This window comes from Camelina sativa, chromosome 2, assembly GCF_000633955.1.
Source record: "Camelina sativa cultivar DH55 chromosome 2, Cs, whole genome shotgun sequence".
In the NCBI taxonomy this organism is placed as follows: Eukaryota; Viridiplantae; Streptophyta; class Magnoliopsida; order Brassicales; family Brassicaceae; genus Camelina; species Camelina sativa.
Window position 1 is genome coordinate 20,544,141 of NC_025686.1, and position 21,920 is coordinate 20,566,060.

At 32.8% G+C, this 21,920-nt stretch overlaps 3 protein-coding genes and 1 pseudogene across 3 annotated transcripts; 2 read left to right on the plus strand and 2 right to left on the minus strand.

Annotated features, from left to right (window-relative positions):
* Nucleotides 2,255–8,094, plus strand: LOC104754778 (vacuolar cation/proton exchanger 1-like). The gene is made up of 10 exons (XM_019236297.1): nt 2,255–2,499; nt 2,649–2,716; nt 2,795–2,823; nt 2,934–3,130; nt 3,350–3,574; nt 3,744–3,872; nt 4,009–4,125; nt 4,225–4,395; nt 4,503–4,597; nt 8,049–8,094. The coding sequence occupies exons 1-10, from the start codon at nt 2,329–2,331 to the stop codon at nt 8,092–8,094; spliced, it is 1,248 nt and encodes a 415-aa protein (XP_019091842.1). The 5' UTR covers nt 2,255–2,328.
* On the minus strand, nt 7,378–8,541 carry LOC109128921 (annotated as a pseudogene).
* On the plus strand, nt 11,324–14,070 carry LOC104754786 (geranylgeranyl transferase type-2 subunit alpha 2-like). Its single transcript, XM_010477059.1, has 9 exons — nt 11,324–11,442; nt 11,519–11,675; nt 11,755–11,942; nt 12,037–12,141; nt 12,226–12,465; nt 12,544–13,050; nt 13,149–13,332; nt 13,436–13,607; nt 13,697–14,070. The coding sequence occupies exons 1-9, from the start codon at nt 11,324–11,326 to the stop codon at nt 14,068–14,070; spliced, it is 2,046 nt and encodes a 681-aa protein (XP_010475361.1).
* Nucleotides 14,468–15,762, minus strand: LOC104730541 (putative F-box/LRR-repeat protein At4g00320). The gene is made up of 3 exons (XM_010449724.2): nt 15,430–15,762; nt 15,190–15,330; nt 14,468–15,114 (listed from the first exon to the last, which is right to left on the minus strand). Exons 1-3 carry the CDS (start codon nt 15,460–15,462, stop codon nt 14,647–14,649), a joined length of 642 nt encoding a protein of 213 aa, XP_010448026.1. The 5' UTR covers nt 15,463–15,762; the 3' UTR covers nt 14,468–14,646.

Consider the following 21,920-nt stretch of genomic DNA (forward strand, 5'->3'; position numbering starts at 1 on the left):
AGAAATGTAACTTCCATCACTGCTTATCTTATAAATAATTATTCTCACATCCTCCTCCCTCATATCTCAAATCCTAAATTTTTTTTTTTTGGTTTTTTGTTTTAAATGTTCTTGCATTGGTTGAAAACTCAATGAAGATTATATTTTTATATTATATAATATTTTCTAATTTCAGTTACTCTCTCCTTACTGGTATATTTGGTATTTATTTTTTTAAACATATAATATTAATTTTTAATTAAACCTAAAATACAACATATTTAATCATATACATTAATTCATACTTTAAATATACACTTTAGTACTAAATTGTAACTGAAATTACATAAACTATGAATTGACTATTTATTTTCTCTATTCACTTTCAGTTAAATGCCCTAGCAATTATAATTATAACTCCTCTAATTTAATTTTTGAGAAATGTAACTTCCATCACTTCTTATCCTATAAATAATCATTCTCACATCCTCCTCCATCATATCTCAAATCCTAAATATTTGCTTTGTTTTTTTGTTTTTAATGTTCTTGCATTGGTTGAAAACTCAATGAAGATAATATTGTAAGAGTTTAATCATATATTTTATATTGTTCTCCATTTTATTTCTTCTTGCTTTTATGTACTTCTTTGTACTTTAGATGTTAGATTATTTCTTACATATTCATATATACATATATTTATTTGATTCTTAAAAATATGTAATGTTCTAACTTCTAAGGAAAAAGAATTTTGTAATATAATTATGAAATATCAAATCAATTTTTCTTAACTCTGTCTTACCTCTAACAAAATTGTAATACATTTTTGAAGAATACTTATCATTATATTTAGTTTCTGATTAAACAAATAATTATATAAAGATCATTAAGCTATATTTATTTAATTCCAATATGTACTTCAAAAGGATTTTTCTATATAAAAAACAATATAATATTCTATTGTCTGTCTAGCTTTTACTACAAAGATGAAACAATTATAACTAAATCTAGCAATATAAATTAAAATGAGGGCAATATAAAAAAGAGACTTAAAAGTAAAATTAATCTTTAGGAATTGTACTTTAAATTTTTGCTTGCACTTCATATGATTTTATAGAGAATAATTTCGTTTCTCTACTTTAGGTTATGTGTTAGCTTATATAAACAACTTAAATTAATATTTGAATATCATAGTTAATTTTCATTTTATCATTTTTCTTAACCTCAAATCCTCAGAGAAATAAAAAAACATAGAAAATCAAGAGATATGTATGTGTGATTATATTTAAATTAGTTATATATTTTAATTTGTATAATTTTTTTAAAATGTAAATTTCCTAAAACATTTAGATTTAGATTTTCTTTGTTTTTTAGGATAATTAAATAAAATTAAATTAATTAATATAATTTATTATATATATAACAATCCGCGCATGCGCGGGATATAACCTAGTTTATATATAGAGTAAGCCTACAAGACATAATCTTCTTATTTGATATAACATATCAGTTTCTTTCATTTATCATGATATCTAGATATAAAGCTTAAATTTAAGTTGGATATTATTCTAATTAATTATAACATATATATGATAGTGAGTGACATGATTATAAGGAATTTATTTTTTGTCACATCATTTAACCAAATGAAAATTAACAAAAAAAAATTGAGGAATATCTTAGCCATATCATTTTACTTAATTTCATAGTCAATGTTCTTAGTATAAAATTTGTAAACAATATAAAGACAATCAATGATTAATTTATTTTTACAGTTTAAGGTTATATGCAAACTGATATACTCAGTAAAGTTATTTATTAAAGGATTGTAGATGATAAGACCTTTCATGTATCCTATCATATTTGCCAAACACATCTTTCCTTATAGTATATATATACATATATATCAATATATAAATATATCAATATATCAACTCTGGGTCAATATATCAAAATCATTGAATGTGAAAGTCAAATTTTAGTCTTCAGATTAATAGTGTTTTTTTTCTTTAGTTACCAAAAGAAATTCCTAAAAATCCAGATTTGAGAGCCATGTGTCTCAACTTTCAACTGCAAGATCTACATATACCATTTCTGAAATTGGTTTTTAAAATGCATAATATCCCAAATCATTAAATCAATAAAAAGACAAATATCAAAATTAAGTACTTGGAGGAAAGTTGCAAACATAAAATTGTATATAAACAGATCATTACGCCATTCTTTTTACAAACACACATACGAATCAGCAAAGCAAAAGGTCGAAGAGACACAACAACAAAAAAACATTTCATATTTTGAGTCAGTGGTGAAAGGATCGAGCAGAGAACTAAGAAGAAGAGAGCTCACAACATGACTTCTTCTTCTTCTTCTCTAAGGAAGAAAACAGACCTCCGAGTGATTCAGAAGGTTCCATACAAAGGTCTCTCTAATATTCAACAAGTCCTTCTCGGTACAAAGCTTGCCATTCTATTTCTGGCCATACCTGCCGCCATCATCTGCACCTATTGTGGCGTCACTCAGGTATACATATATTTTCCTATGTTTCCTAAATCTTGATTTTTACTCTTATCAATTTTGTTATTACTGTTTAAGATGTTTTGGCAATCACTGATATGTTTTTTAAAGTTAAAATTTTGGTGTATTTCCACATAATTGTGCACTTATTACAGCCTTGGATATTTGGACTGAGCTTGCTAGGACTGACACCTTTGGCTGAGCGAGTCAGCTTCCTGACAGAGTAAGTAGTATTCGTCATCCTCATCTCTTTATTTTGTTATTTGAAATCCTCAGATTATATTCACATTCTCTAATGCAGGCAAGTAGCTTTCTACATCGGTCCTACATGTNTTTTTTTTTTTTTTTTTTTTTTTCTAGTTTCAAACTACAAACGTTGTTTACTTATGTTATCAGTAAAAACTCATTTTTATTTATGTTGTGTATTTTTTGAACCGCAGTGGGTGGTCTATTGAACGCAACGTGTGGAAACGCAACTGAACTAATAATCGCGATTATGGCTTTGACTAAGAACAAGGTAGCACTGGTGAAATATTCGCTGCTAGGTTCAATTTTGTCAAACCTTCTATTGGTTCTCGGGACCTCACTTTTCTGCGGCGGATTCGCTAATTTCCGGAAGGAGCAGCGGTTCGACCGGGTATGGCCTCTCTTTTAAATATTTTGAGATAGTGTTAACCAGGATTTTATTAAAAAGTTTAGCTTGAGAAACAAGCAAAGCATAGTAAAGATATAGGTTAATTCGTTTGTAAAACTAAGTATGTTTAAACCAACTTTTTTGTCCAAAAAAAAAGAAAAAACAACTTTAATAGCGGGATTCCTAAACCAAATCAATCTGTGTGGACATATGTTGTTGCAGAAACAAGCCGATGTTAACTTCTTCTTACTCCTAATGGGGTTGCTGTGTCACATGCTCCCATTGTTGTTTAAATACATGGCAACTACAGAGACTCCAACTGCTGTTATATCCGACATGTCACTGAATATATCGCTAGCAAGCAGTATCATTATGTTGATCGCTTACATTGCATATCTCGTTTTCAAGCATTCGACTCACCACCAATTGGTCAACGCACAAGATCAGGTAACTAAAATATGTATAAACACACAACACAAGATAACATTTATTATTATTATTATTATTTTATTTTATTTTTTTTTGTCAAGGGCAACACAAGATAACATAAAATGTTAAATGTTAGCGATATATATTATTGTGTTTTAATGGATCTTTGAAACAAAATTTGTTACAGGAAGATGAGTATGATGACAATTTGGAGGAAGAAACCGCACTGATTAGTTTTTGGAGCGGTTTTGCCTGGTTGGTTGGGATGACACTCGTCATCGTATTGCTATCGGGGTATGTTGTGGCCACAATTGAGGTAACTTTTGTGAATCCCACATTGAAACTGGATTAAAATCTAAAGCAATATCTACAAAAAAATACGCTTATAGTTATTGTCAATTGGTTTTTGAGTTGGAAGCATGTTTCACTAATATGACATTAACTTTGGTTAGGACGCATCGGAAACATGGAACTTGCCAGTGAGTTTCATAAGCATCATATTACTTCATATTGTTGGAAACGCAGCTGAACACGCTGAAGCAGTTATTTTCGCTTTTAAGAACAAGCTTGTGAGTTCTCATTTTAAGAACAAGATTTTATGATATATAAAACTTGTAGATTACAATGATAAAATGGATAAACTTGTGTCAAATGCAAATGATTTGCAGGACATATCTTTTGGAATTGCATTAGGCTCTGCAGCTCATATTTGCTTATTCGTTGTCCCCTTGACTATTATCATGGCGTGGATTTTGGGAATTAATATGGATCTCAATTTCGGTCTCCTTGAAACCGGTTCTCTTGCTCTTTCCATTATCGTCACCGCTTTCACATTACAGGTTAGGCATTTTTTCAACACCTTAGCAATCCACTAGACGAATCAATAGATTTTCCAAAGATTCAGTGACTAAAATATTTTGGTATGTTACGTTTTGTGGCTCTTTAGGACGGGACTTCTCACTATATGAAGGGACTGGTCCTCTTGCTTTGCTATTTCATTATTGCCATATGTTTCTTCCTCGACAAACTTCCTCAGAGTGAGTTAATGACCACAATTCTATGCATGTTACTATGTACAATAGTTTTTTACAATAGGTTTCTATCCAACACCCGCTTTTGATCACCTTTTAATACTTTATCTTATTGTGTAAAGGCAAATCTTATTATGTAATTTCTTTATTCACATATTAATTTAACAGCTCCTACAATAGTTTTGTTTAATAAAATTCAACATCTTACCCAATCACTTTTATTTCATATTTTTATTTTCTTTTATATTCTTATTTTAACTACTTATGGATAAAATATCAATTAAAATTAAATTAAAATAATTGAGAGTTAACAATCTTTTAAATTATGTTTTGTGTTTCTTTTTTAATTTCTATTCTTATTATTATTTTTTCTTTCAAGTGATAAAGAAAAGAAATAAATATCGTAATTAATAAAATAAAAAAATCATGAAAACCCTAAAATGCAATACGGCACAATCAGTAAAACACACAAAACATAATAAGAAAAAATTTATTTTATGATTAATAGCTGCACGGAATGTGTTTATATATATTTTTCCAATTACAAATTACACAGTTAGATATAGTTTAATACAATAACAAATAACCCGCGATACACCGCGGGATATTTTTTTTTTAAATTATATTGTTAACATATTTTAGTTTTTTCGTATTTTCAATTTTTATAGTATCATATTTTATTTGTCGTGTCATGACATTTATCATAACTAAATTTAAAACTTTATTACCTATCAAAATAAGATTGTTTTCCTATTGTGCTATTTTTTATTAGTCCACATTAGTGACTTTGTTTATTTTTTTTTTGTATTGAAAATTTTGCACAATAATTCTTTAACAATTATATATATGTCATCTTATAGTCATATTTATGTAAAATCTAACCCGCTCCTTCACATGGCCTATAATATTATGAAATTATGTAAACTCTAATCCGTTCAAATTTTAACCGGTAATCATAGTTTTACATTTTAACCGATGTATTGTTAATATATTTTATATATGAATGCAACTAAAAATAAAATCTTACTTACATCAGTTTAACAGTTTAATTTTTTATGCGGTTGACAAAAAAAAATGCAACTATACAATTACTGAAATCTTAATATATATAATTTGGTCTAGATTTATGTTTTCTACTGATGTTAAGTAAATAAGATTTAATATGTTAAATTTGAATTCTTCATATCTCTAAACTCTCTAATAGAACTCAAAAGAAATCCGAAATTATTGCAGCATATGCGTAGCATTGCCATTACATTTAGCTTTGTGGATTTACAACATTAAATGCTGACTATTATTTGGATTATTTAGCTTTGTGCATGTGTTAAGATTTCATAAAATATTATAGTTACCTGTAATCACACGTTAACCCATTTACCCAAACGAAAACACGCGGATCCTATACTATTTGAATTGAATTCAATTCAATTTCTGATTTATTCCCTAATTGTCCTTTTTAATTTTAATTAGTGTTTTCTAAATGCAAAAATTGAATGGCAATTGAAGTAAATAAAACCATAATTTTGGACATTCTTAATTTTGTACTCCTCTTTTAATAGTATTATTAAGATTTTAGACATCACTGTTAATTATTTGTTCAATTAAATCATTTTTCCAATGACTCATAAGTAGTAATTAAAATAATTGTCCCAATAACACTAGAAATAAACTGAAAACACCAAAAATAAATCTATATAATAATAGAAATATTAAAAAAATGTCACCGAAGGTTTTGTCTTCTCGTCGTGCCCTTTTGCAATTTTCTTTGTAATAACTAATAAGTTGTGCGATCCACCAATACTCGCCGTAATCGTCTCATCTCACTGCCAGGATCAACTGTTTCCCCTACTTCGCTTCTAGCACTTTATATTCGATGTATTAGCTTTCCTTTCTAGCTTTTGTTTTCATTTTTTCACTCCTTTGTAAAAAAAACAGAAAATCTATATATACATTTTTAGAGATATTTATGAAATAAATCATGAAATTCACATTTATTTACAGGTATGCTACTGACATTAAATATTTTTAATTTTAATTTATAAAATAAAATTTAAAACCAAAATTTTGTGTAGAACAAAAATTTCTAAAATATCTCCTTAATTAATCAACAACTAATTACAATGTCTCATTAAATATTTATTTTGTAAAATTCCTAAATATTTCCTAAAATATCTTCTTAATTCATTACAATATTTATTGCTAACAATAAAAATATATGTGCAAATTCCCAATTAATCTTTACGTCACAATACATATTTGTCCATTTTATCAGGAAAAGAAAGGAAAAATAAAAAGAATTATCATATTTCATAACTTATTTCTGAATCATATGTAAACAATTATAAAATTAAGATATTTTGAAGATAATGTATACTTGGTTAGCAAGATTTTTGGTACTATATTTTTCTGCATTTTTCGTTATTTGGATTTTGAAAAACGTGCAAGTAAAAAAAAATTGTGTTTGGATATCTAGCGGGATGGTTTGGGTATTAATATAAATTAAAAATTATTTCAATGAATGTTAATAAATCATCAGTTCATTATTTTGTTAATACCACCAATATTTGAATATTAGGTATATCTAATTAAGTTTATTAAATTGCGATTATGTAAAATAAACAAACAGTACTACGGTATACCACATGTTATCTTCTGACATTAACAATTTAAACCGGTAAACCTAAATTTTTAAACCGGTAAACCTAAATAATATATAATATAGATATAAGGGATATATATTTATAATTTACAAAACATTAGTCATATGTATAGTTAATCAATTAAAAATTACATTTTTATTTTACTTTTAAAAATATAGTCGCGTGGTACACTGCAGGTTAAAACTTAGTATTATCAGTAGCAAACTAATAAATAAATATTAATAAATAAATATTAAGAGAAGAAATATGGGACTGACCTCAAGAGTGTCACAAGACAAGTAGAGGAGCTTAACATTGCATATTCCCATGAGAAGATTGTTCAAATTACTGAAATTAGTCTTGTCTTCGGGTATCAAAGTAAGTTCTTCTGAACATGTTACATGTGTGATCTGATCAGGTGTCAATCGAAGTCCGATACTAGCTTCCACAAGCGAATCAAAACTAACTTCTTGCTACCTATCCGCCATAGCATCAGAATATTCTAGGTAGACCTGATTCGGACTATCAAATAACAGTTGCACACTCTCATTAGCCTCATCAACATCTTCAACCTCATAAAAGTTTTCAGAACTTGAGGGTTGGGATGAACACCGTCAGGTAGCCAGGCATAGGTTCCGAATAGTTCCAGTTCAACTTCAAATTAACCAGCACTAATTCTTCAAACGCGTAACAGCCAGAGAGAAGCTTGTTAAACGTACAGGTATCTGTCTGAAAATAATCAAGATGTAAAATCTTGAGCTTCGGAAGAGAAACATCACCTTCTACATCAATGTTGACACCATCTTCAAATTTTATCTATAGCCTAACCAATGTATTGCTCACAAAGATCTCACAAGGCAGAGGATAAAAACTCGATCTCGAGCAATAACCAAGAGAGGTAGGGATGCTAAGATCAATATCTAAGACACCAAGTTTCAAGACTTTGGGTATCCATTCAAGAACCCAATATTGATCAACAACATCTTTACACTTGACGTGGAATCTCTTCAACGGAGCTTTGGCTTTCGCTTGCAAAGCCAAGACACTGTCCACGAAACTCATAAAACTTTTAGAATAATACTTGTTTCTTTCTCGAGGATGGAAATAGATGGAGTCATCAAAGTCAAGATTTGGTACAAACGCAAGCAAAGGCTTCCACCTTTTGGCTAGAGCAGTAGTTGAAGCAGCTTCTTTTGTGGGAAGAAAGGATAAGATGTGACATATCAGTGCGTCTGGTAAACCGCTGATTAAATCTCTAGAACCACTACCAAGAACAACCTTGTTTTTCTTTTTCGATTTCATTTTTTGACAGATACAGAACAACACTTATTAACCTGAACAAAGATATGAAACTCCAGTAAGATATTTGAAACAAGAGAGGTAAAAAAACAAACAACAAGGCCTTTGATGTTTATATTAATTAAAACACCATGTACACTAAGCCACATCAGATTATCTAATCACTATATTAAGATACACAACCGAGAAAAAAAATGCTAAGAAACAGAGACAAATACACTACATAACCAATTCGTTGGAGAAAAAACTAAACATGAAGAGTGAGACCATAAGAAGAAAATGGGAAAAACTTACTTTAACAAACAAAGCAGAGCCCCACAAAAAAACCTACAACGATTGAATATTTAAATTACTGGGTCTTCTGAAATCCTCTGGTTTTGTCTTCGTGTGTGTGTAACGTCGCATAGTGAGTCTCAAGAATCGCATTATAATCCTCCATGGCGTTGAAGTTGAAGCGGTGGGTCTTGGGCACGTGGCTCCTACATGTCTTCGTGTGCTGCAAGCCTCTCCACTTCTTTTTTTTTCTTCTCCCTTTGTTATATAATACTATTATTTTAATCATTTTTGTCAAAATTTGCTTCTGTTAATTACTTTCTCCGTTTCTTTTTAATTATAAAATAAGTACTCGTATTTTAGAAATTTTAGAAATTTTAGCTTATGTCAAATATTTTTTTAGGGAGAATTAGTAGTTTGACCCAAATTGAACAGTTAATTGCTAGATTAGCTCCTAAAATTTGAGGGTCAGTTGGGTTAGTTTCATACCAAAAATACCATTTTTTGCTTTGTTAGGAAAAAAACAAAAGTCAATATTACCCTTTGTAAAAAATTCCTGCAATTTCGTTTTTTTTTTTTTTTTTATAAAAGTCTGTCATACATGTAATGACAGACTAATTTGTAAGTGGCAGATTTATTGTTGATGACAGTTTTTTTTGGCAGACTTATTTTAGATGGCAGATTAATTTGCAGAATTTGACGGCAGATTTGTTTTATATGGCAGATTTATTTGAAGTGTATAACGACAGATTTTTCATGGACAGCAGATTTTCTTAACACGACAGACTTATTTATAAAGTCATGACAGATTTTCATTGTTTTTAGTCAAATTTCTAGGAATTTTGTGGCAGATTTTTTATGATTGTTGCAACAGTTTTATTTTCCACTTAAAAAATCTGTCACATTGCGACAGATTTATAAACGTAAAAATAATTGCTAGTTTGACATCTAGTGGTGACAGATTTTTTTTAGTTATGACTGACTTTTGGATTGAAGGGAAAATCTGTTGTTTGATAACAGATTTTCGAAAGTCTTTTTAAAATTGCTATATTGACCCACATGCACAATATACGTTGTGGCAGATTTTCTTATGTTATGACAGTTTTTTTTTTTTTACTAAAAAATCTGCTGCTTAATAACAGATTTATTATATATGAATACAATGATAACAGTTTTGTTTTTTGTTGATATAGTGACAGCAGATTTGTTATCTGTAATGACAAATCTATTATTTCGCGTTTGATAACAGATTTTTTATAACAGATTTTTTACAGAGTAATGACAGATTTATTAGTGCCTTTGGTGACAGATTTTTTTTTAAGTTAAGCGACAGACTTTTGTAGCAGTTGCCATATATGGCGAGAATCTAGGGTTTACCCTTTTTTGGTCTTTTGTATCGTGCCTCCCCTCCCCTATATCGACTGAAATTTTTTTCTTTTTTTGGTTCATCTTATTTTTCCATAAATTCCTTCTTCTTCCTCTCCAATGTGGATTTAATCATGCTTTCTTCCTTTTTGGGGTTCATAATCATACCAAACAGGTTCGCTGGTTTGAAATTGTTAGAAAGTATCAAACATATATGAATAAAACAGTTTCAAAGGTTCTCTTTTGTTCTTGGTTGTAGCAAAGGAGAAATAAGAAACTGAATGTCCTTTTTTTTTTTTATTATGTTTCAGTATTATTAGTTTTATTTAGTATTTAATTCTATATTTTTTATTTCCAATTTCAATTTTTGTTGGCTTTTTGGTAATTTAAACATAACATTATGTCAATCTAGTTTTTTTCTAAAGGAGGATGTCAATCTAGCAATATTTTTCCAATTTTATGTTAATCTGGTCTATTTTCACTATTTTTTATTTAGGGTGTTTTCTACCTCCAGTCTAGCTTTCAAACCAGTTGTATAACAATTATTTCCATTCATTAATATAAATCATTTTTACTAAAAAAAAAGAAATTTTAGTTAATTTGATTATATTATTTAATTTATCAATTTTAGGTAAAAATTATATCTGTTTCATATTTCGTGACCATATTTATTTTGAATTGGTTGAATTAAATTTCTTTTTCATTAAATCATAATTTCTTAATCTCCATGCTTTGAACTACAAAAAGCCTTAACGGAGGATTACTGAAGAGTTTTGAGTTTTTTTTTTTTAATTGCGTTTGTTATTATTATTTTATTTTATTTATTTTTTGTTATTTGCTTCTGTTAAATACTTTCCGTTTTCTTTTAGTCATAGAATATTTAGACATTTTAGTTTGTTTGATAGTATAATTTATTTTTTTGAAAAAAAAAAAGATAGTATAATTTATTTACTTTTCAGTTTTTTTAAATGTAAAATTTATATTTATGTGATATTTTGTGACCATATTTATTTTTATTGGTTGAATGAAATTTTTCGTTTGCATCAAAATCATAGTTTCTTTAATCTAAAAAACTAAAAAAAATCTTACATAACGGAGGAGAGTATTGTTGCTTTTAGGGTTTCCGGTGAACTAGAAGACGAAACCCGTACCAGAATAGAATGCACGGTCGTAAGAGGAATGCGGCTTCGAAGCCAGAAGAGGACGCAGCCTCCGCTGCTGAAGCCCTAGAGCTCCGGTTGCTCCAGTCCCAGTTCATGTCCAATCACCATCAAAAGATGTAACGTACAGTCTAAGTCTTCTTCTTCTCTTTCCTTCTATCTCAATCAATCAATCTAATCAATGGTTTCTTATAGTTACACAAAGGAAGCAATTCAATTAAGCGCGAAGCTTCAAGAAATCAATCCGGAGGCCTACACTGCTTGGAACTATCGGAAGCTTGCCGTTGAGTATAACCTTGACTCTGCAGATCCAAGCTTGGTCAACTCAATTCTCGATAAAGAACTTGAAGTCGTGAGTTGCAAGTATATTTAGGGTTACTCATAATTGATTGCTTCCCACTAATGCTGATCATTCTTTTGGTTAATTCCAGGTGGAGAATGCCTTAAAGAGAAATCTCAAGTCGTATGGGGCATGGTATCATCGTAAGTGGGTTTTGAGTAAAGGGCAGTGTTCCTCCTTAGATAAAGAGTTGCAACTTTTGAATAAATATCAAAAGCTTGACGACGAAATTAAAAAGAATCTAGTTCTCCGGAACTTTCACCTTTGGAATTATCGTAGGTGAGATTTATATATGCACATTAATGTCAATCAGCTTATTTGCATCTTTTCATATCTTTGATGTCTCTAGCTGCTCCCTTTTTTTGTGTGTCAGGTTTGTTGTGGAGCTAACCAAGACGTCAGAACAGGATGAGTTGCAGCATACAACTGATATGATCAATGATAACTTTAGCAACTATTCTGCTTGGCACAATCGTAGGTATGATGCATTATTTAAACATATGGACGCATTTGTGGTACTATCAAGTTTACTTTTATTGTTTTGGTTGATTTAATTATGCAGTGTACTTCTTTCAAGTTTAGTCGCCAAAAAAGCTGATGGGTTTATGCCAAAGGAAACGATTCGTCGTGAATTTGATTATGTACACAATGCTATCTTTACTGAAGAAGATGACCAAAGTGGTTGGTTTTATTATCTTTGGCTTCTTGATCAAACTGTCAAAATGGAGACTCCTCTTCGTGCTTCCCCGTGGCCTTCAGATGGTTCCAATATCATTCTATCTGGACCTGGCTGCTTTAATGGCTCTTCTTCTTCTTCTTCTTCTTCTTCTTCTTCTTCTTCTTCTTCTTCTTCTTCTTCTTCTTCTTCTTCTTCTTCTTCTTCTTCTTCTAAGTTCACTACTTACTGTTCCGAGTCTGGTTCTTTTCCACTGATTCTTTACTTTGACCAAGCTGTCAGTGGAGTTAGCTCCTCTACTGTTACTATTGATTCTGAACTAAAAAGCAATGAGGACCTTGTTTGGGAACCAGTTCCGGAGAAGAACTCTCAAGTGTCTTGTGTATGGGTTGCTCGTCTGAAATTTGACAGAACAGAACCTGTCAAAGTGAAGGTCAGCCTTGGCAAGTCTCGAGGAATTGTTTCCTCCACAGGATGTAACTTGATCACTCCTTATGAGTTTGTATTTACAGTTCATATTGATGACACTGTCGGAGAGTCACAAGAAGGCATTATTTCATGGACGGATGGTTTTGACAGTTGGGATGCACAGTCGTCGAAGGATTTGAATTCTCTTATTACCTTGGATCAGTTAGAGGTTGATACAGGTTTTGAGTGGCGTAAGCAAGCTATAAAGATAGAGATTGAACAATTTCGTAAGTTGCCTGACAGGTATGAAATAGTCCTGTAAACATTTTACAGATTAAATGGAAAAGAGAAATTGTATAGTCTTGACCTTTTGAGTTCTTGTTTCCTTTTTTTTTTTATAGCAAATTTGGAAAGCTCAATCTTGCAAAACTTTTGATGGCTGAGGAAACTATGATCTCGGATGATGATGCTGTTAAAGGTGTCCATTATAAAGAAATCCTCCAGCTGTATAACGATCTGATGGCCCTTGATTCTTGGCATGACCAGTACTACAAGGATGAGCACAGCGTAGCTCTTCTCCGCAAGGTACTTACTTAGTCTCCAATATAGTTGTATGAGTTTTTTCACTATTTGATTTTAGATGTTTTAAAATTAAAGATGCCTATAAAGAGAATGTTGATACACACAGGTGACTTCAAGCACTGAGTCCCTAACCAGACACCTGTTTCGGAACAGAAACATGAACAGTATTGTATGTCTAAGGCTCAATAACTTAACACTATCCCGGATAGCCGCTCTGGAGAAGTTGTTATTTGTGCAAATGTTAGATCTCAGCCACAATGAGCTTCATTCAGCTGAAGGTATCTAAATTTTTCTAACGCTTTAATTTTGAGTCTTTAATATTAGTTGTTGCATCTGTGTGACTAGATATGTAATGGTCTGTGTGTAGGATTGGAGGCGATGCAGCTTCTCTGTTGCCTCAATCTGAGTCACAACAGAATCAAGAGCTTTTCAGCGCTCCACTCTCTAAGACATCTGAAGCAGCTCAGAGTGTTGGATGTTTCACATAACCACATCGGCTGCAAGCACCCAGTGGATACAACAAGGTACCTATGTTCTTCGTCGTTCTCTAATTCGGGTGAAACTGGAAGAAAGGTGCCTAGTAAATACAGGGATACGTATTTGGTGCTTAGAGATTTGATGAAACTGAAGCAGTTCGATATAAGAGGCAACGACCTAATAGCAGGGGAAGAGTTTAGCTCCTTCGTCCGCCAGGTTGTGCCAACGCTTGTATGGCTTGATGGCAACAAACTCGCAAGTTAAAATGTTTAGGCCAGTTTTTAATGCTGTCCACGTAGGTTTTGTAAAACAAGTTGAAGTTAGCCATAGCACAATTTTTCGTTGAAAGCTTTTATAAAACAAGTAAGTTTTTATTGTGATATTTCTGCTTAAGGTTTCAATGACAGAGAAGGGTTTATATTGGAAAATACTACAGGAGGAACCTTAGGAAGTGTTGTGCTTCTTGCAGTATCTTTTTGGAAGTGTTGTGCTGTACGGGATTGAAACGGGACTCCTATATATGTTTACGTGTGCTGAAAGCGTCAACCCTTTATTCTTACTTTTGTTAAATAATGAACGCCTATTTTTTACTATTCCCTCATTTTCTAATCCATAGTAAATAGTAACTCGACATTATCAAGAAACTATGATCCATTTCAAGAAGACAACAATGACCACCAGCCTTATTCAATAGATAAGAAGAAGAGAGACAAATAAAAGATATTAAACATTCTCAGTCGACAAAAGGGGAAAGCAATAACAAGTCTTTAAAAAGGGAATACAAAAGCCAATAAAGAAAAAGAAAGAAGCACACGGCAGAAACAGAGTTTTAGAGTTTTTTCAGAAGCTATGCAAACTTGTAGCCTGATTGCCTGAAACATGTCCATGGCTAAGAAACCATAAAAGGATATTCCTAAAGAAGATTACCCTTTCTAATGGGGAGATAGTAGTTGATAAGTTGGGGAAGATTAGCCGGACCTCACAATTGGCTGATGCCACAGTAGGAAGCTCGCAAAGGTCCTTGTATAGTTTCATCAAATCGTCATCTTCTGGTGAATCGTAGTACAATATCACTTGTTCGAGTTCCGGCATTGTCGTTAGGAATTGCATGACCTGCTTTATCTGGTCCTCTGTGTCTTCTTCCCGATAAGGAGTTTCACCAAAGTTAAATATCTTTATAACCTTCACCGGGCTTGATGATAGACAAGTATCAACAACCTCTTCCACCCATAATTCATCTTGATATTTGCAGTCACATTCTTCCTCTTCGTCGTCCGAACATTTAACTGCATATTTGTGATGCAGTCCCTAAAACATATAAAAGAATCAGTATCAGAAATCTAAATTATGTCAGCGATTGATTTAAAGTTTGTATATGGGTACCTCGAAGACAAGAGTTTGTAGATTTCGACAATTGTTGAGTAGAGGTAGCAATGGTCCCCATCCTACATCTAGTGCAGTCTTAATAGTTAACTGAATCAGGTTCTCGAATACCGGCATTGTTACACGGCAGAGACCAAGTACCTGATGTACAAAAAACCAAATCAACTACATATATAATCACTCATCACTTGTGAATTGTGAACATCAACTTAAAAGGATTAGGAGAAAGATGTGACTAACCTTGAGGGTGGCATAAGACAAGTAGAGAATCATAACATTGCATATTCCCGTGAGAAGTCTTGTTACATTAATCTTGTCCTTTGCAATATCGCCAGATGTCCTTGTAAGCGAGTTTGAGTTTGTAACTGGTCATTGTGCTCTGTTTGTAAGGCTTTTTGATGATAACGGAAGGTGATAAGGCCGCCAAGTGCTTGAATTTGCTGCCACAAGAAACCAACGTGCTCAACCATGTTTCAAAGAAATGATGATGGCTGTTGGTGGTGGTCAGATGGAGCTAAATATCCCTGACTCTCGTGATTTATACGGCTGGTTGCTTCAAGAAGCTTTGAAAGAAGTGCAAGATTATGTGAAGAAGATTAAAGATTCCTGGAAGATCACCGGGTGCAGCATTTTGTTGGATGCTTGGATTGACCAAAAAGGCCATTACATTGACTAGAAAGGCCATTACATTGACCAGAAAGGCCTTTCTGGTCAATCCAAGCATCCAACAAAATGCTGCATCCGGTGATTTCCCAGGAATCTTAAATTTTTTTCACATAATCTTGCACTTCTTTCAAAGCTTCTTGAAGCAACCAGCCGTATAAATCACGAGAGTCAGGGATATTTAGCTCCATCTGACCACCACCAACAGCCATCATCATTTCTTTGAAACATGGTTGAGCACGTTGGTTTCTTGTGGCAGCAAATTCAAGCACTTGGCGGCCTTATCACCTTCCGTTATCATCAAAAAGCCTTACATACAGAGCACAATGACCAGTTACAAACCTTGTCCGTTCTATAAACTGTTCAAATATTTGTATAAGATTTATAAATATTTTATAAAAAATAGTAAAATTGCTTAATATTTGTGTAGCTATTTTCTTTTGTTAGTGGATATCCAGATCCGCAGATCCGAAACTAGATAGTTGTTTTATGGATTCGATGACTATGGATCTAGTATCCTAAAATTTTAGCTAAACTATTTGTGATGATCACCCTTATCCACAACCAAAGTAACAAAAATAAAAATCTTGATAAATCCGCAAATTCAAGTCTAGATAGTTGTTCATCGATCTGACGGATCCCAAAATAGGTATCTTAAAAAAGAAAAATTTAGTAAAACTAATTCGTGTTCACCCTAATATAACAACCCATAAAACAAAAACAAAGTCTTGAAAAATTCGCAGATCCAGATCTAAATAGTTGTTTCATGGAACTTACAGATCTCAATATAGGTGTCTTAAAATTTTAGCCAAACTAATTTATGCTCACCCTATTCACGACCTAAGAAACAAAAACAAAAATCTTGAGAAATTGAAAAAGTTTGATGACTTTTTACCTCGTCTCGAGATTATCGAGAGCTTTTTGCGCACACCCTTGTCATGTCTTTTAGTTTTTTTTTTTTTTGGTAAATTGAGGGGCAAAAAAATAGGAGGCGGAGCAAATATAATTTAGAGATATATTTATATAAAAAGAGCAACTTTTGGTTCTAGGGTTTTTAGAAGATTTATTTCCTAAATGTAATAAGTTATTCAAAACAAATATTTAGGACTGATTGAAACTCTTATTAAATATCTTAGTTTAATAATATAAGAAAATAAATTATAATATTGACCGAGTTTATTTTAAATAATAGAGTACACAACAAAACTAAAAAAATGCCCAATAGATGTTTAAAGTAAAATATTTCAAATAAAGCTCACAAGATGTACTGTAAGAATATGTTAAATTTTTAATGGAAAAATGATTGCCAGCTACGCCAAATATAGACCAACACATTGCCACACATACAAATAATATAAATATTTTATTAACTACACTAACAATTGACATTTCATAAGGACATGCATAACCAAACATGAGTTATGTGTACAATACTATAATCATCTAATTCTGATGCTTTGTTTGTCGGAATCTGGTGTTAACCATTATTAACTGGCGGTGACCGGCATTGACCAAAAAAAATTAATTATTTTTACAAACAACAAAAATTAAAAAAAAATTACATAACTTTACTAAAAGATTATATAATAAAATTTTACTACAAAACAGTATAACAAATATATATTTTCCTTTTGTAAATCAATAGTTGGTTTTAATTTTATACCATATCATTTGTATACCATACTATATTACAGAGAAATGTGTTCCCAATATCACGAATGATATACCTCAGGACCAGATGTCTACCATCTGTCTGTGTAGATGACTTGGAATCATATAGCCCATTTCCGAACAGGCTCTAGAAATCTTATGCATTATGAAACTGAGCAGGACATGCAACCTCTGTAAAATCTCTCTCAAATCCATAAATTCCACAGAGATCCCTGAGCGATAGCTTGTAGCGAATACTTTTTATAAAGAAAGATAGAAATCCTGCATGCGCATTCTTAACTATCTCATTATGATAATACACTCCCATTGTGGTCATGAACTAACAAACAATATCTGGATACATATCATATTGCCTAGACGCAATTGTTCCCAAACCAATCATATCCAACATAGCTAGAACTTCACCATCAATACCCATTTGTCTTGTAGCAACCAAATCAAGCGTTCACTACAAGAAATATGGGCATTAATAGCAGAATAATATAACGCAGTTTTCGCAAGTGTTATCGTTGATAAATTTTTTAAAATGGAGCTCTATAATGGCGCTTTTAAAACGCCAAGCATAAAAATATGTAAGCGCGAACCAAAAATCAGTATTTCCGCCAAAGACTTAGTAAAATTTTAGTAAAACTGACTCTTTTCCCTCTCCACCCGCGAGACTTAATAAAATTTTAGTTAAAACTTAGAATGAAAAAAAAACCATTAGTCTCACTTCGTCGAGCTCTCCGCCGACGAGTCGACGACGGTCCATATTACCCCAGTTCACCAGAAAATCTCCACAATCTTCATCAAAGACGAAGCTCCTTTGTCAGTGAGATCTTATCCGCCGAAGAAGCTCCTCTGTTAACAATCTTTTCCGCCGACGATTCGCATTTCAATCGGTTTGTTTCATTAGATTTTTCGATTCAGTGTTTTCTCAAGTAGGGTTCTTCTGATTTCAAGTTTAGATCTGTTTTAATTAGAGATTTCATAGTTATGATTCTGTCTTATTTAGAGATTTGAAGTTTAGATCTGTCTTATATCAAGATTTGTCAGTAATTTGGGTTCTCTATTTGCAGGTTTTGGTACTCGCGGTTTGGAGGAATTTCTTTCTGGATTTCAGCCAATTTCAATAGGTTAGTCCTTGTCAGTAATTTCTTTGTGTACTCGCAGTTTAGAGCTTGATAAGTTTTGTGTTTAGCTAAACAAAACTTTATTGTGAATTTGATTGTTTTGTGGATTGCACATGTACTATGTTTTTGCCTGAATCATGCTGGTTTTAATTACTGAATGGACGGTTCTCAATAAGGATAGCATATAAAATGGTGGAGAAGAGATGGGTTCATCTATGCAGGTAATTACTTTTTTGATAAATAAATTATATGGTAAGTGGTTGATTTGTGCATGTCTGATTTAGTTTGTTTTGTTTTCAATGGCATGTACTGAATGACTGATCCTGCTTGTGAGATTGGTGCTTTAAATTTTGTTAAAGAGGTTACTGATGCTATAGGAGGATATGATCAGTTGGTAATATGCCCATGTACGGACTGTCGCAATGTTGATTGACATTTAGGCAGTGTAGTAGTAGATCACCTAGTAAGTAAGGGAATGGATGAGGATTACAAGATACAGAGGGAGTGGTATCATCATGGAGAAGTGGTTTCAGTAGACAACTATGTTAGTCAGTGGAATGAAGAGGTTTTAGGGTTATACAGAGTTGTTGAATACTTAGATGAAGAGTTAGCTGCTCAGGGTCAATTAGTGGATGATGTTGAGGGTGAGGCCGATGACAAGAAAGAGGACGAGTTCCTTGCAAAACTAGCAGATGCTGAAACTCCTTTATACCCTACGTGTGCAAATCATAGCAAATTATCAGCAATTGTTTCACTATATAGAATCAAGACAGAAAATGGCTGGTCAGACAAATGCTTCAACGATCTTCTAGGGACTTTGCCAGACATGTTACCGGAGGAGAATGTTCTACATACATCAGTCTATGAAGTGAAGAAGTTTCTCAAGTCTTTTGATATGGGTTATCAGAAGATTCATGCTTGTGTTAATGATTGTTGTCTATTCAGGAAGAAGTTGAAGAAGCTTGACAATTGTCCTAAGTGCAAGGCGTTGAGATGGAAGGTAAACATGCACACTAGTCAGATAAAGAAAGGTATCCCCCAGAAAGTTTTAAGGTACTTTCCAATTATACTGCGACTGAAGAAGATGTTTAGGTTTGAGCAACTTGCCAAGGACCTGCGGTGGCATTTTTCGAACAAGAGTAGTGATGGAAAACTGTGTCACCCTGTAGATTATGTTACTTGGGATCAGATGAATGCCAAATACTCTGCGTTTGCTGCTGAACCAAGGAACATCCATCTGGGACTTTCGACTGATGGATTTAACCCTTTCAATATGAAGAACAGCAGATACAATTGTTGGCCAGTTTTGCTAGTGAGTTATAATATGGCTCCTGACCTATGTATGAAGAAGGAGAACATCATGCTTAGCTTGTTGATTCCTGGGCTGCAGCAACCTGGTAATAGCATTGATGTTTACTTGGAACCTCTAATAGAGGATCTAAACCATTTGTGGAGTAAAGGAGAGATAGCTTATGATGCTTTTAGTAAGAGCACTTTCACACTAAAAGCAATGCTCTTATGGACTATCAGTGATTTCCCTGCATATGGAAATCTTGTTGGATGCAAAGGTAAAGGTAAGATGGTTGTCCTTTATGTGGAAAAGACACTGACAGTATGTGGTTGAGTAATAGTAGGAAACATGTCTATATGTGCCATCGCAAAGGTCTATCACCAACACACAGTTATCGAGGAAAAAAGACTTGGTTTGAAGGAAAAGCTGAACATGGGAGGAAATACAGGACATTAACTGGTCATAATATCTCTGTCCTCTTAAAAAATTTCAAAAATGATTTTTGGAATAAGAATTTTGCTGCTTGGTTAAAAAAACAGGCAAGTCCTATTTTATAAATAAACTTTCATATATTAACTCGTTAAGAAGATCAATAGCCTAGCTAACTCGTTGTCTTTTGATTTGTAGATACGTGGAATTCTATTTCTGGTTTTGGTTTTGCTTTATTTCACAGAAAACAACTGAACCTGAAGTAGGTGAAAACTCCGCTCAAAGAGTAAGTACTTGAAATTTGCTCATACCAAATATATTCTGTTTGCTGGATTTAAATTTTGACTGTTATGCATATCGCTTTGTAGAGTGTCACCAACAATGCAAAACCCAAATTTATGTTGCATGATTGGTCTGGTAGTGATGCTAAAGTTGCGGAGGGACTGATCATGTCATCTGATCTTGAAGACTACGTCATAGATACTCGATTAGGGCCTAAGTGTTATAAGGTGTTGCTGCAAACTGCTGTTGTTCCATATGCATGGTTTTGGAGACCTACTGTTAAGATGAATACTGTTGGGGAAGCAGTTGGATCAATGATTGCATGACCTCATAATTTTACTGTTGTTATAGACGACGCGATACCAGAAGACATTAATCCTAAGGCACAGTTTGAGTTTCTTTCATATGTTTACCATTAATTTTACATTTGAGATAGCCATAATCATCTTCTTCTATGCGTATGTTTATTAGAGTCCAAGCCCAGAATCTATCAACTACTGCAGACTACTACATTGGGGAACAAATGATGAAGAAGTTGTGGCAGAAGGTCGGTGGCAAAGCAGCGATAAGGACGCATTGGTTAATGGAGTTCCTATTGGACCAAAAGCTGTTAAAATATTCCTAGATGTTGTGCATGAACCTGAAACATTTCTATGGAGGCCCAATTCTAAAATGACAATCCTTGAGGACTGTTTGAAGTCTTTCATAGCATGGCCTGCACACAGAGTAATGTTATGCGGACTAAACAGTGAAACACCAGCACGTTCACTGTCTCCTTCTCAACTAGATTCTGCAGGAACACCCCCAGCTCCTTTGAAGAAACCTCAGAAGGATTCGCAATCCTTTTCACAGTCTCCTACTCAACAAATCCAGGTAACATCTATCATTTCTGTACAGAGATAAGTGATGGTTAATTTTGATAGTTTTAAAGCAGTGACTAAGTACTTCTTTTCGGGAAAACATTGCAGCATAACAGTCCTACAGACAGTGTTGTCAACGAAAATAAGAAGTGCTTGTTGATGGATGTTACTGGAAATAGAAGGGTGGTTGCTGAAGGAAGATGGTCTTCAAATAATCCTGACGTAACAGTTCACTTTGTTCCTTTGGGGCCTGATGGAGTTCGTGTATGGGTAGACGTAGTAAAGGTCAATGATGCTGCTGTTTGGAGGCCTTCTTCTCAGATTGAGTGTATGGAAGATGCAATAGGTACCACCATTGCATGGCCAGCAGACAAAGTGATCATCGTCTAAGCTGCTGGAGTAAGAAGCACTATAACTTTCTTT

What these genes read in the sequence shown, in the direction of transcription:
- LOC104754778 (XM_019236297.1), top strand. Translation starts at nt 2,329, where the DNA reads ATGACTTCTTCTTCTTCTTCTCTAAGGAAGAAAACAGACCTCCGAGTG. An exon ending in CCTATTGTGGCGTCACTCAG is followed by an intron (nt 2,500 to 2,648) that starts GTATACATATAT and finishes CACTTATTACAG; the next exon opens with CCTTGGATATTTGGACTGAG. An exon ending in TCGCTTTTAAGAACAAGCTT is followed by an intron (nt 4,126 to 4,224) that starts GTGAGTTCTCAT and finishes AATGATTTGCAG; the next exon opens with GACATATCTTTTGGAATTGC.
- LOC104754786 (XM_010477059.1), top strand. Translation starts at nt 11,324, where the DNA reads ATGCACGGTCGTAAGAGGAATGCGGCTTCGAAGCCAGAAGAGGACGCA. An exon ending in TCGATAAAGAACTTGAAGTC is followed by an intron (nt 11,676 to 11,754) that starts GTGAGTTGCAAG and finishes GGTTAATTCCAG; the next exon opens with GTGGAGAATGCCTTAAAGAG. An exon ending in GCGTAGCTCTTCTCCGCAAG is followed by an intron (nt 13,333 to 13,435) that starts GTACTTACTTAG and finishes TGATACACACAG; the next exon opens with GTGACTTCAAGCACTGAGTC.
- LOC104730541 (XM_010449724.2), bottom strand. Translation starts at nt 15,462, where the DNA reads ATGATTCTCTACTTGTCTTATGCCACCCTCAAG. An exon ending in TGTCTTATGCCACCCTCAAG is followed by an intron (nt 15,331 to 15,429) that starts GTTAGTCACATC and finishes TTTGTACATCAG; the next exon opens with GTACTTGGTCTCTGCCGTGT. An exon ending in TACAAACTCTTGTCTTCGAG is followed by an intron (nt 15,115 to 15,189) that starts GTACCCATATAC and finishes TATATGTTTTAG; the next exon opens with GGACTGCATCACAAATATGC.